At 34.2% G+C, this 14,292-nt stretch overlaps 1 protein-coding gene across 1 annotated transcript in view; it reads right to left on the bottom strand.

Annotated features, from left to right (window-relative positions):
* RB1 (RB transcriptional corepressor 1) overlaps nt 1-14,292 on the bottom strand; it is a 155,793-nt gene that overhangs the window by 117,387 nt on the left and 24,114 nt on the right. Inside the window, exons 3-4 of the mRNA XM_021689426.1 lie at nt 8,134-8,249; nt 4,514-4,633 (exon numbers count right to left, since the gene is read on the bottom strand). Coding sequence (XP_021545101.1) covers nt 4,514-4,633; nt 8,134-8,249 — 236 coding nt within the window. The remainder of the gene's footprint in view (nt 1-4,513; nt 4,634-8,133; nt 8,250-14,292) is intronic.

Below are 14,292 nucleotides of genomic sequence, written 5' to 3'. Positions count from 1 at the left end.
AACACCATATGATTTCACTCATATGTGGAATTTAAGAAACAAAACAGATGAACATAGGGGAAGGGAAATAAAAAAAAGAGAGAGGGAAGCAAATCATATGAGACTCAACAATAGAGAGCAAACAGAGGGTTGCTGGAGGGGTGGGGGATGGGCTAGATGGATGATGGGCACTTGTGATGAGCACTGGGTGTTACATGTAAGTGATGAATCACTAAATTCTACCAATAGGAAACCAATATTATACTACATGTTAACTAACTAGAATTTAAATAAAAACTTAAAAAGCTACCGTTTATTACACACTTAGTATGTGCTAGAAGGTGAGCTAACCAGTAACACTGTCTTACTTAATTCTCACAATTACCCTACAAGGAAAGTATTACTGGCTATATTTTAGATTGAAATTGAGGTTGAGAGAGGTTAAGTAACTTTTCCTAGCTCACACAGTCAGTAAATGACTAAAGTAATATTCATACTTAGATCTGTTTAGCTTTTTTAAAGTGACCATAATCACTATGGCATATTGCCACATATATATATATATATATACACACACACATACAGTCTGCTCTGAAATAAACAGGCTTTGATATCACAGTTAATTTTCCTAATTGCTCTTCAGTAAAAGGTACAAATAAGATACAAAAAACTCTGCCAATCCACTTTAAGGCCAATAAACACTAAATTATCTAATATATCTAGTTAATAAAAATTCTAAATCCCTTTTACAAAGGCCTGAGTGATCTTTTAAGGTGAGATCTGACTGTCATTCCCAGCTTAAAATCCTGCAATGACTCCATTGTCTGCTGGGCAAAGTCCAAGCTCACTATCGGTCTGATCCCTTCCTACCTTTCAGCCATCAGCAATATCAAAGTACACCATGCTACTGCTTTGCCTTTGGACACATGCTAATCACTCTGCCTGGGAAGCGCAGTCCCAGTTCCTACACATTTTGCTTGGTGAATTTATCCTTAAACCCGTTCAGACATTGCCTTCTCCTATAGTTTTTACTTGATCAAAAGTACCCCACAACTACCCTTCTTGCCCTTAAACATACACAATATTTTGCCCACTATGAAATTTCTACTTCCCACACATAATCCTCTACAATACAGCATCACATGCATCATTGCACTTTTTTTATTAAAAAATATAATTTAGTTACTACATTTACTATAATCATAGTATCATTAGATTTTGTATCCCCAGCACCTAACTTATAGCTGAGTACTAACAGCCACTTAGTTAATGCTTGTTGTAGTTTCTTAATTTATTTGCAGTAAACAGCTGATAGCTAGCCTAAAGTTTCTTTTTTTTTTTTAAAGATTTTATTTATTTATTTGAGAGAGAGAATGAGAGAGAGAGAGAGAGAGCATGAGAGGGGGAGGGTCAGAGGGAGAAGCAGACTCCCTGCCGAGCAGGGAGCCCGATGCGGGACTCGATTCTGGGACTCCAGGATCATGACCTGAGCCGAAGGCAGTCGCTTAACCAACTGAGCCACCCAGGCGCCCATAGCCTAAAGTTTCTTAAAGAATATTCTACAAACACTATTTCCAGAAGTTAATTGATGTTAAATACATATAAACATATATTAGTAGTCTAATCATTTAGGAAACGATAAACTCAACAGATTCAACATGTTTTCTTATACAGGACTTTTAAGAACCCTGGGTTGTGAATGTACAGTCTGACTCTTTAAGGTGGGTATAGTGTGTAAATTTTCCCAAACTGGGCCAGAAATTTTTTTGTTTTATGAACATTCCTGGAGGGGCACCTGGCTGGCTCAGTTGGTAGAACATGTGGCTCTTGATCTCTGGGTAAAGAGTTCAAGCCCCACGTTGGGTATAGAGCTTACTTAAGAAAAACAAAAAACAAAATGAAAACATTTGTGGAAAGTTTACTATGTTTATTATAGGTTCTGGACTCAGCACTGCCTGCATTATCTCATTTAATACATTAAAAAACGTAACAGGGTAGGCACCATTATCAACTCGTTTGTACTCTAGAAATTTAAGCACTAAAGTTGGGTAACTCACTTGTCCAAGATCACACAGTACATGTTGGAGCCCAGAGTAGAATACAAATCTGTCTGACTCAAAAGATTCCATTCTCTTCAACATTAAACTGTACTAGAGCCTCTCTTTTTTGGTAGGGCATCATACCAGACTACTATTGTAGAGAAAATTTTTGTGAACTCTGACCTTGAACCCTACTTACTAATCTGAAATAGCCAGTGTTTTACAAAAACTGGCCTAAAGGAAAAACATAGGGCATGGGAGGTAGGAAGAACTCAAATACTTCAGAATTATCCATATAATATTCCACTTTCTAACTTTCCTTTCTAACTTCCTTTAGCCCCCACAAGAATCATAAATACAATGTATCACTAGAAGGTATGAAGGGTAAAGGAAAGAGGTAAAACAGAAATAAATATCCAAATAGATTTCTGATCTCAGATAGTGAAGCAAAAAACCTAGAAGTATCTAATTAAAATTATTATAGCAGGAAAAAAAATCAGGACTGCACTCCAAATCATTCTCACTAAAATTCTGTATCTAGAAATAACCTGATAATTATAGATTTTGAGGTACTAGTCTTTACAGAATAGATTTTTTTTAAAATATTGACCTAGAGAAGTTTTTGCTTAATTTATTATACCGGTAACACATCCTCTTTAGAAATGCAAGTTACTCATACAAAACCTTGGTTAACATTTTGGTACTTCTTTTTCAGCTACTATCATTCAGTACATTAGTGTTAATACATAACTTCATTCAATACATACAACTTCTTTCTGCAGTTATAATCACAGTACATCCTGCTTTATTTATTTAACATTAGAAGCATTTTTCTCATATTGTTTTATTCCTCATCAAATTTTTTTTTTTTTTTTAAGATTTTATTTATTTATTTGAGACAGAGAGAATGAGAGACAGAGAGCATGAGAGGGAGGAGGGTCAGAGGGAGAAGCAGACTCCCTGCTGAGCAGGGAGCCCGATGCGGGACTCGATCCCGGGACTCCAGGATCATGACCTGAGCCGAAGGCAGTCACTTAACCAACTGAGCCACCCAGGCGCCCTCCTCATCAAATTTTATATTTACTTAATATTAGAAGCATTTTTGCATATTGTTAATATTCCTCAGCAAATTTTATTTTACATTTATAATATTTAGTGTTTAGATTATATTTATATCTTACTCTTTATTTCAGTCATGCATAAATAGGTTGTTTCCAGCTTTTCGTTGGCTTAAATAATATTGTGATAAAAATTTCTAAAGCTTTTTTGTATTTAAGATAACGTTCTTAGGATAAGTTCCAAGATATGAGTTAAAAGGCCATAAACAACTTTAAGGGACAGAAGCATTCAGAAAAGTCCCAGTTAGGTTAAAAAAGAAAAAAAAAAAGAAAAAATTATATATACCATATATAATTTACATAAAATATCCAAAAGAAAGAAATATTCTAAATATGAAAACTAGTTATCTCCAGTATTAAAATTTAGGGTGATTCATATTTTATTTATGCTCTTCTGTGTTTTCCAAGTGCTTTATAGTCTACATTCCTTGTACAAATTTTTATTATAATACAAAAAATCCCTTTTTTCTTGTGCAAATAGATTTTACTTTATTCAAGAAAAGACAAAAGAAAATAATGATGGCCAATGCAACCTTATTACAATTAAAAACGAGGAGCAAGAAAAATTCCTTTAAAAGCCATAGGTCAATCTTGATTTTTCTCTCCACTTTTCTTATCCTCTATCACACCTCTGAAGTTTTAGTGACATACCAACCAAAAAGAAGGAAAGGGAAAACAGAAGCATCCTTCTGAGAAGATGCTTCTTTCCAGCACTATCTCCATACTCATTCTCCCCAAAATACTCTTCCCTCTCCCTTTACAACTATTTGTTTAGCTAAAATATTAACTTTCATATATTCTCACCAAGTGAAATGAGCCCCACAATGAACAGAGTAACAGCCACATGCCAGATGTGGCATTTTACCAGTGGCAGTGGCGACGTGGATGATAAGTGCATTAAAAACCCAAGTTTATCTGAATTTCATCTTTCTCCCAGTTAAAAGGAATGAAAAGTCTCCGTTTACACCACTGAGAATACAAATCATAGCTTGGTAGTATAGGTCATGTACACCTTGTACTCCCAGTATGTTTTTCTCTTTCTAAACTAAATAACACCATTAGGAAGAAGCTTAAATTTAGGTCACTCTCCCATTGAGAACTGAAAGTCTCTGGCAGAGAAGACTAAAGTCTTAAAGTTTGTTAAAACAAATGAGAAATATGAAAGGACAGTATAACAATTTTGGAGGAAACATTCATAATGCATATGACTGAATAAAAAAGAAAGCTAAGAACCTATGAAAAAAAACTAACAGCAAAGGGGACAAATCTACGGGGTAATACCTAATAACTTTACTAAATATAGTTCCCAGATGGAATCTAATCATCACCAGTAACATGCAAAACTGGGGTGTAATCCTAATAAAATTTTTACTTTACCTTTCTAATTTGCTGTAGAGCGCACACAATACATTATACTTCTTTAACAGTCTTGACATAGCATTATCAACTTTGGTACTGGTATCAATTTCTTTTAGTAAATCAAAGAATTTGCAGACACTACAAAGAAAGGAATAGAAAAAAGTGAATCTGTAACTGAAAAAATTCATTTTATTTCATTTTCAAAGCATAGACATTTCAATTCAAAAGTTTATTAGCTCCATACCAAATCACTATTATATTCTTTGGAAGGAATTACTTTTTGCATTTTATTAGTTTGAAGAGTAAAAATCAACTAGCTTCAACCTACAGCCCTATATGTATATACCCATGCCTACATCTATTTATACCAAAAAAAGGGTTGTTATGATAGACATATACATACATATTTATTTCTACACCTACCTATATGTTTTGAAAACTGTAAGTTCACATCCATTTATCCAATTCCAACATAAAACCACATGGTTTATTCTAATGTTTCCCTTTTCAAATTTATAACTCTTCTTTGATAGTGAGAAAGCTGGGATCCACTTATCTTTATTTACTCACTTAGTCAATCGCCCTGCATGTAACTACCTTCCATCTCCAAAGTTACCCACTCTCCCACATGGGCACTCTCCTCTCCTGCTCAGACTGACTCCCCATCCTAGACTGCCCTGACCCCTCCACATGGACATATTCTTCACCCTAGTAGGGTTCTGACTCCCCAGCCCAGACTGCACTCGCTTCACATGTGGTCTGGCTACCCACACACCCGGCTTGATCTCTGACACTGCACACCAAGCAGCCCATATCAGGACCCTCACCCCCAACTACATCCAGGTGAATACCCACTTGGGCTCTAACATCCTTCTCTGCACCCCATGCTCTCTCCTACCACAGATGCACATACCTACTTTCTTCACCCATCAATGGTTTTAGACTGAATTTTTGGGGAAGGGAAAAGAAAAACTGATTAAAATGTTTAGGTTGTTTAAATAATGACTTTAAATCATTCTTTATTGTTTTCTATTAAAAAATTAATCTATTTGAAATATTCATACATTAAAAAAATAGGGCACTAAACATAGCAATCATCAACTGCACCTCACACACTCATTTCTAATCAAGTTTGTCTAAGGAATTATACCAAAGCAGCTAAATGAACTCAAGGGTAGTCACGAGACCCACCCATACACTCTCCAGCAACTGAGTTAAGGCTTCATTCTAAAAAATGGGCTGGACCACTCAGACATTCATCTCAAGAACCCTAAAAATAAAAGCTTCAGCTAATGAGCAGCGAACAAAGAACCCAAGAGAAGGTCATTAAAGCACTTGTGACATAGAAGGGACTGGGGCAGCCATGATAAGCTACATGGAACAGCAAATAAAGAAGTAGAAATGATATGGAGTAGATGATCATGATGCTGCTCACAAGAGAAAAGAGAATGGAGTAAATGTCTAGATACCTTCAGAGAAAAATAATCAACCCCAGAAAAGCATTTATTCAAGAAGCACACTCAGTTCCAGTTTTTATGAGATAATATAGCAATACCTATGGAGCACCATGGAAACTGAATTGTTACTACAAAGTCACCTTTTTCTAGGGGTAACTTAAGTGAGTCTCTATTCCTTCTGCAGCCCTCCTCTGAAGGAAAGAAGAGAAGAGGGAAGGCTACAGAGATGAAAAGCAGGCATAAAGAGCCATAATTAAGACACACAAATCTAAAATAACTACTTATTCTACAGCAGTGCTCCATGGATTGATATGTTTTGTTATCTGTCCACAATTAAATAAATACAGAAATTGAGAGTAAGCATATAAAAACTTTTATGGCAATTTAACACTAATTTTATGGTGCTGAATATAATAATAAAAAGTTTGGTCCTGCGGTTAGTATAATTTTTTTTCTTTCATTTTTCTAATACTTAATTTATATTATATATTTTTTAAATGTCAGTCCATGACTTATTGAAAAAAAAGTCCTTTACCAGGGCACACTTAAGCAGCAGTGGTCTAGATACCATTCCTGGATAGTTATTAGAACAAAGAGATGACCTAAGAAAAAGTTGTAACAAATAAACTATTATATTTATTGTAGGGAGATTATTTATGACATGCCCAATTATAAGAGTTGCTCCATTCAGGAAAAAAGTTCAGGAAAAGCTTTGCCAGGAAAATTCTTTCATCTTAGAGATAAAAGATTTAATAGCCTTTCTGTCATATTTATTTAGTAGTCTAAAAAGAGCTTTATAACACTGTATTGCAGCCATCTGTTTAATTTTATCTTCCCACTGGAATGAATTTTTGAGCTCAGAGACTATTTCTCACCTCTGTATCATTAGAACCTAGCACAGTATCACAGAGCCTAGCAACTGTTTTTCTTTCCTTTCCTTTTTTTTTTTTTGCAGGGGAAGGGCATGGAGGGGTGGTCTACAGAGGGAAAGAGATCAAGACCTCATCAATACCTATGGTTAAGTTACAAGCACTGTTTCTATAAACTACTTACTTTTCCATTCGTTATAAGTTATTTAATTCTCGTAATTCTATAAAATAGCTAATAATTTTCATTTCACAGATGAGGAAACTGAAACTTAATAAAGCTAAGCAATCTGCTCTAGGTCATATAGCTTATAAAACAACAGAGACCCATTAAACCCACTCTATCTTAACTGAAACATTCATATCCTTTTCAATCCTCTAGGCCACTGAAACATCTACTGCATGAATGTATAAATTAATGTAGAAATTTACTTACATAATTTTCAGCTATATAAAAACTATTTTGACTTAGTAATTTTATGAATAAAATAAAACTGAAATCTCTGAGAGGTAAACCAACTCTAATTCAATAGGTTAAAATATGAATATACAAGGTCTTTGTTTCCACATTTTATTTAGAGGTAGTAAGAAAAAGAGTTACTGAAAAATGCAGCAATTTAATTTATCTCATATAAATAAAATAATTATGTTTAATTCTAGATGATTTTATCCAAGAAGAAACATATACTACTACCTTTCTAGTAAAATTATTTACTGTTAGATTTTGTAAATATGCTGCAAATGAAATGACTGGATGTCCCACAAAGCTGTTCAAGATAAAGTTCAGGAGTTATTGGAAACAAATTAGTAAATTCTTCTTATAAGCTTATAAGCTCAACAACAAACAATTATTGGAGTAATTATGGAAACTCAGCTGAACATACAGTCTCAAAAAATATATAATTATGCATGTATTATATGAAGCAATCTTAAACATTAATAAATGTTAACTAAATTCCTTTAAGATAGACTCACACCACTTTCATAAAAATTTTAATCTAAATAAGCCTACTTTATAAACCCTTGCTCTTTTTGTCCACTTTATCAACAGCTACAATTGAGAAAGTTCTAGAAAGTGGGAGACATGATGAAAAATTTCCCAGGACACAAACTCTACATTCTTGAGAAACTATAACATAAATACACATTCATTAAGGCTCCAAGAGAGAAGGACAGTTCACTGTTTGACCTAAGTCCTTTAAAAGTTTTATTTAATTTTAGCATTTCTCACTAGTTCTCTAAAGTCTATTAAGAGGAAAGTTCAGAAATACTTTTCTTTGATGGCAGAGGCCTATATTGATATAATACATTTTACCTGGTTTCTATGTTTTTCTGTAGCTCAGTAAAAGTGAATGGCATCTCATCTAGGTCAACTGCTGCAATAAAGATACAGATTCCCCATAGCTCCTTTTTCCTTTGAACATAACCTTCCTGGGTACAAAAAAAAAAAGATTCAAATATTTCATTAATCATTCACATACTAGATACATATTAAAATTGTATTATATGATAATATTTTTCTTATTCAACATAAACTTGTTTTTAAATCCTTATGATGGCATATACTTGAGAGCATTTAATCTACAATCAATTCTAATCAAAAACACTTAAATTTTATATTGTAAGTAAAAAAAAATTACTAGAAAGATCAAAAAGTTAAATTACAACTTACTGTGAAAAATTTAGGGGTCAGTCAGTTCTCGGAAGTAAATACTTTCATTTTAAAATAATCCAATGTTGGGGCGCCTGGGTGGCTCAGTTGGTTAAGCGACTGCCTTCGGCTCAGGTCATGATCCTGGAGCCCCGGGATCGAGTCCCGCATCGGGCTCCCTGCTCGGCAGGGAGTCTGCTTCTCCCTCTCCCGCTCCCCCCCCTCTTGTGCTCTCTCTCTCTCACTCTATCTCTCAAATAAATAAATAAAATCTTTAAAATAAATAAATAAATAAATAATCCAATGTCATTAGAACCAACTTAAAGGATTTTCGAGTCCATAACATAAATTGTTTTTAAAAAAAACAAGGCTACTTTCTTACATGATTATCCTCCTTTTGCCCTGATTCACTCTTGTTTTTTAAAGACATTTATTTTTAGAGAGAGAGAAAGAGAGAGAAAGCTCACGTGTGTATGCACGTGAGCAGGGGGAGGAGCAGAGGGAGAGCGAGAGCGAATCCTCAAGCAGACTCCCTGCTGATTGCAGAGCCTGACCTGGACTTAATCCCAGGACCCTGAGATCATGACCTGAGCCAAAATCAAGAGTCGACTGCTTAACTCACTGAGTCACACCTAGGCACCCCTGATTCACTCATTTTTTAATCAGTCTATGGACTCAAGTATTTTTTAACCTTGTGAAATTTATATCCCTCAGTGCCATAATTGCCTTCTTTGTGAGGTGGAAATAATAATACATATCTCACTTGGTAAGAATTAAATGAGATTATACATATAAGGTCCTTAGCATAATGCCTGACATATAATTAGTACTTGATGAGTGATGGCCATGATTATCATTAGAATATTTTTTCATTATCATTAGAATACCTTTTCCCCTAAAAATATGTATTAATTTCTAGATATGTAAGTTTTGTAGGTAAAATTTGATTACATTAAGTTGAAAACAAAAGACACCAAATTATCTGATATTCTATTACAAAACTTGGACTATTTGCTTACTCTTAGTTGGAGGTTACAATAGAGCTGAGAAGTATGTGATGCAAATTTACATTGTTTTGAAATCTCAGTTATATACAAGCTTTAAGAAAAGAATTATTCTGGGGCTCCTGGGAGGCTCAGTCAGTTAAGCGGCCAACTCTTGGTTTCAGCTCAGGTCATGATGTCAGGGTCTGCACTCAGCAGGATTCTCTCTCTCTCTCTCTCTCTCTCTGCGCCGCACCCCCGCCCCCACCAGCTCACAATCTCTCTCTCAAATAAATAAATCTTCTAAAAATTATTCTGGATTATCAAATTTTTAAAAGATTTTTATTTGTTTATTTGTCAGAGAGAGAGAGCACAAGCAGGGGGAGTGGCAGGCAGAGGGAGAAGCAGGCTCCCCATCAAGCAAGGAGCCCAATGCGGGACTCAATTCCAGGACCCTGGGATCATGACCTGAGCCTAAGGCAAATGCTTAACCAACTGAGCCACCCAGGCGTCCCTGGATTATCAAATTTTACTGATAATAAAAAGTTTATCATTATCCAACTCTAAACTTTTCCATGATTTTAGCTACTTGGAAAATAAATATTTTTTATTAAGTTTTTATTTTAATTCCAGTATAGCTAACATACAATGTTATATTACTTTCAGGTATACAATATAGTGATTCAACACTTCCATACATCACCCTGTGCTAATCACGACAAGCGCACTCCTTAATCTCCGTCACCTATTTCACCCATCCCTCCACCCACTTCCCCTCTGGTAGCCATCAGTTTGTTCTCTTTAGTTAAGGGTGTGTTTCTTGGTTGTCTCTCTTTTTTTCCTTTGCCTGTTTGTTTTGTTTCTTAAATTCCACAATATGCAGAAATCTGTTGCATTTCTATACAAATCTTTTAAAACTTACAACTATACATCCACTAAAATGATTAAATTAAAAAGACTGACAATATCAAAGGTTAGTGAGGATGTAGAGCAAGGAATATTCAAACATTGCTGGTGAACATGTAAAATGGTACAACCATTCTGAAAAACAAGTTTGGCCAGTTCTTATAAAGTTAAGTATATACTTTCCATAACACTTAGCAATACCACTCCCAGATATTTATACCCAAAAGAAATGGAAGCTTTGTACATGAATATTAATAGCAGCTTCAATCATAAAAACCAAAAACTAGAAACAACCCAATATCCAAAAACAGGTGAACAGATAAACTCTGGTATATCCATACAATGGAATGTTATTCAACAATAAAAAGGGAAAGTACTAATAAACACAACATAGATAAATCTCAAAATTATTTCATGGAGAAAAAGAAGCCAGAGAAAACAGGGTATATCCTGTGTACTGTGTGATTCCTCTCCTACAAAATTCTAGAAAAGGCAAAATTAATCTTTAATGGCAAAAAGTAGATCAGTGGCTGTCTAGGGACAGGAATGGAGGTATCTGGGGAATGACTACAAAGGAGGAGAAAACTTTCTGGAGTAACCAAAAATTTCTATATCTTAATTAATGGTGGTAATTGCATGGTTGAATGCATTTGTTAAAACTTATTGACCTATTCATTCAAAATTGGTTGACTTTAGTGTCCGTAAAATATGCTTCAATAAATTTGATTTTTGAAACCATATTATATATTTATTATTTCTGAAAATGAACAAAGTATACATAGCTTGATTATTATAATGACTAGTAAGTATATTATATTTTAATAAAATGAACATCGACTTTTGTATGTGTTTATATTAATATGGTCAATTTCTCAGAAACTAAGAGGTAAAAGGCTGTTTGTCCCTATAATAAATAGCCCCCACACTACATTACTTTTTGAATTTTTGTGCTTATTTCGTATGTTTTTGGTTTGCTTCCTTGCTCACAGGCTATCACCTGTTAAACCTAACTGCTCTCAGTGTGTCTACTTTCAGGAACTATAGCATTTTTTTTAACTGTTTTAAAGGTTGAGAAAGGAAGTAACTACAGTTATTAAAATGGAGAACATTGCTTATTCATATTTTAAAAACAACAGATTTTATTAGGACATAGTGAACACAGTTCAACACAAGCTCATTTGAAATGATAAAATGCCTAAATGAAATGTTGTATAAATAGGTTCTGATTTTTAAGGACCTAAGGAAATTTCCTATGAGCAAAACGTATGACCGTTATTTCAGATGATTTATAAAGCTTGCTATTTTTGCTGTTGTTGTTCTAGCTGCATTCCAATTAACTCTTTTTTGGATAAAGTGCTTTTTCTTCTTGATACACATTTATCTATGGAAGAAAAATAAATGTTCCTTCTAAACTTCAGCCTACTAAGTATTAAATATGTCAGAGGGAACCAGGTTACAGATGAGATCAACCGGATTATTCATTTACAAGCAAATATTTTTATGTATCTATGGAAAGGAAATGATCATTTTCCAACTAGGAGAGTCCTAGAAGTAGACTTTCTAGACACACACACACACACACACACACACACACACACACACACACAGGAACGGCTTGTAGTTTAGTTGTAACCAATAACATTGACTTGGTCTGATCTTATACCTGGTTGCCACCAAGATTTGCTAGATGGAAAAAATTTACAAAACCAGAAAGATTAGAATCAACTATAAAATCCTACTCTATAATTACTTTGTTCACTTTTTAAAACAGCAGATTTTATTAGGACATAGACAACACAATTTAACACAAAGTCATTTGATATGATAAATGCTTAAATGAAAAACATCAGTCTAATCACTAAAATACACTAATTTAAAAATCATCTTTATCTTCATATAGGCTTCTTTGTACCTTCCTATGTTTTTTTAACACTTTGCAAAATTTGAGATCTCTAATAATTTTTCAAGAAATACGCATTATACAACTGTCACGGTTATGACTCTGGGGAATACAGTGGTGAAAACAAAAACAAAAACAAAAATTCCGTATCTTCCTGGAACTTACACTCTTTTATTTAAGAACATGGATTTTGGTGTCAAACACTCAAGAGTTTGAATACATACTCGAGTTGTGTTAACTGTGGGCAACTTGTTTAAATCCAATTAAACCTCAGTTTCTACTAAAATAGGAATGACAATAATAGTGTCTAATCCTAGAATCACCACAAAAATTAGCAGTGAGGATGCTCTTAAGTAATCAGCTTGGTGCCTGGCATTGTACCTACTGAATCAGAATTAATTAGCAGCAGTAGCACCACTATTATCAGTGAATCTAGCGCTCATTCCACTACACCATAGCTGTCTCAGCGCCTCTCACTATCTGATCGTCTCCCTACCATAAATATCCATCCTTGGGAATAAAGGATTCGTGTGTGTGTGTTTAGGAAATCAGGTCTATTGACCCCCAGCCCCAGGCAATCACTGATCTGATTTTAATTCCTTTTCCAGAATGTCATACCAATGGAATCATATGGTCTGTAGTCTTTTTTGTCAGGCTTCTTTCACTTAGCATAATGTTTGGGAGGATTCATCTATACTATTATATCTGTTAGTATTTATTCCGTTTAATTTCTGAATGTACTCCATTGTATGAATATACCACAATTTGTTTATCCATTCTAACAGTTGAATACACTGCTATAAATAATGCTACTACCCCTAACCCTAAATATCCAAGTACAGGTCTTTAAATAAATATAGGTTTTCATTTCTTGGGCAAATACCTAGTTTGGGAATAGCTAAGTTCTATGTTAAAAGTCAGTTTAAGTTTATAAAAAACTAACAAACTGTTATTCCAATGTTTGTTGCTTGTTTTCTAGCCATCCTAATAGGTGTGTAGTGGTACATTTTCCCACGGACTAATGACATTGACTATTTTTTCAAATCTTACTTAACATCTGTGTCCTTTCCAATCTTTTGTCACTTTTCTATTCAGTTGTTTGTCTTATTAAGCTGTAAGAATTATTCATACATTCTGGATTCAAATTCTTTGATAGGTGTTTTGCAAAAATTTTCACCTCGTCTGTGACTTGTATTTTTACTTTCTCAAACAATATATTTCAAAAAGCATAAGTTTTTCATTTTAATGAAGCTCAATTTATTTTTTTTCTTTTATGGATCATGCTTTCAGTGGTATGATCTTTGAAATCTCTGCTTAACCAAAGGTCACAAAGATTTCCTATGTCATCTTCTACAAGTTTAGGTCTCTAATTTGAGTTAATTTTTATAAGTGGTGCAAGCAAGGTAGGCATCAAAGTTCATTTATTGTACATGAATATCCATCCAGTTGCTCCAACATCACTTGTTGAAAGGAACATCCTTCCTGCTCTGAATTACCTTCAAATCTGTGTGTACAAAGACTGAGCATATATGTGTGGATTCTATTTCTGGATCCTCTGATCTGCTCCACTGACTGGCCTTTCTTTTCACCAATACTACAATATCTTGATTAATGTGGTTTTATATGTTTTGTTCTTTTTTAGTTTGGTTCAGGATTTTTCTATCTGAAAAGGTCACCTGATTCACCTCTCATTGTGCAGATTAAGAAATTAAAGACTAGAACTGAGACTTGCACAATATAGCCAGTCAATGCCACAGACCTAAAACCCAAGTTTCCTAACACTCAATTTAGTATTGCTCCATTTCTTCGAGAATATTTCTTTATTACATTTCTACATTGATGTTCCTAACATTTTCACTATTGAAATCCTTAGTCTCATCACCCCACCAAGAGTTCTGTATTCTGAACTATTTTACTATTCTGTATTCTTAATTTCTATTTTATTGAGAAGCTTAAAGAATCACAATACTTAAAGCCTCAACATTCTTCTCCACATCAAATACTTTCTAATTACCATATCTTGCAGTCTTCTTT

This window comes from Neomonachus schauinslandi, chromosome 3, assembly GCF_002201575.2.
Source record: "Neomonachus schauinslandi chromosome 3, ASM220157v2, whole genome shotgun sequence".
Lineage (NCBI taxonomy): Eukaryota > Metazoa > Chordata > Mammalia > Carnivora > Phocidae > Neomonachus > Neomonachus schauinslandi.
The sequence above is the reverse complement of the archived record's forward strand: the minus strand, read 5'-3'. Positions and strand labels throughout refer to the sequence as shown.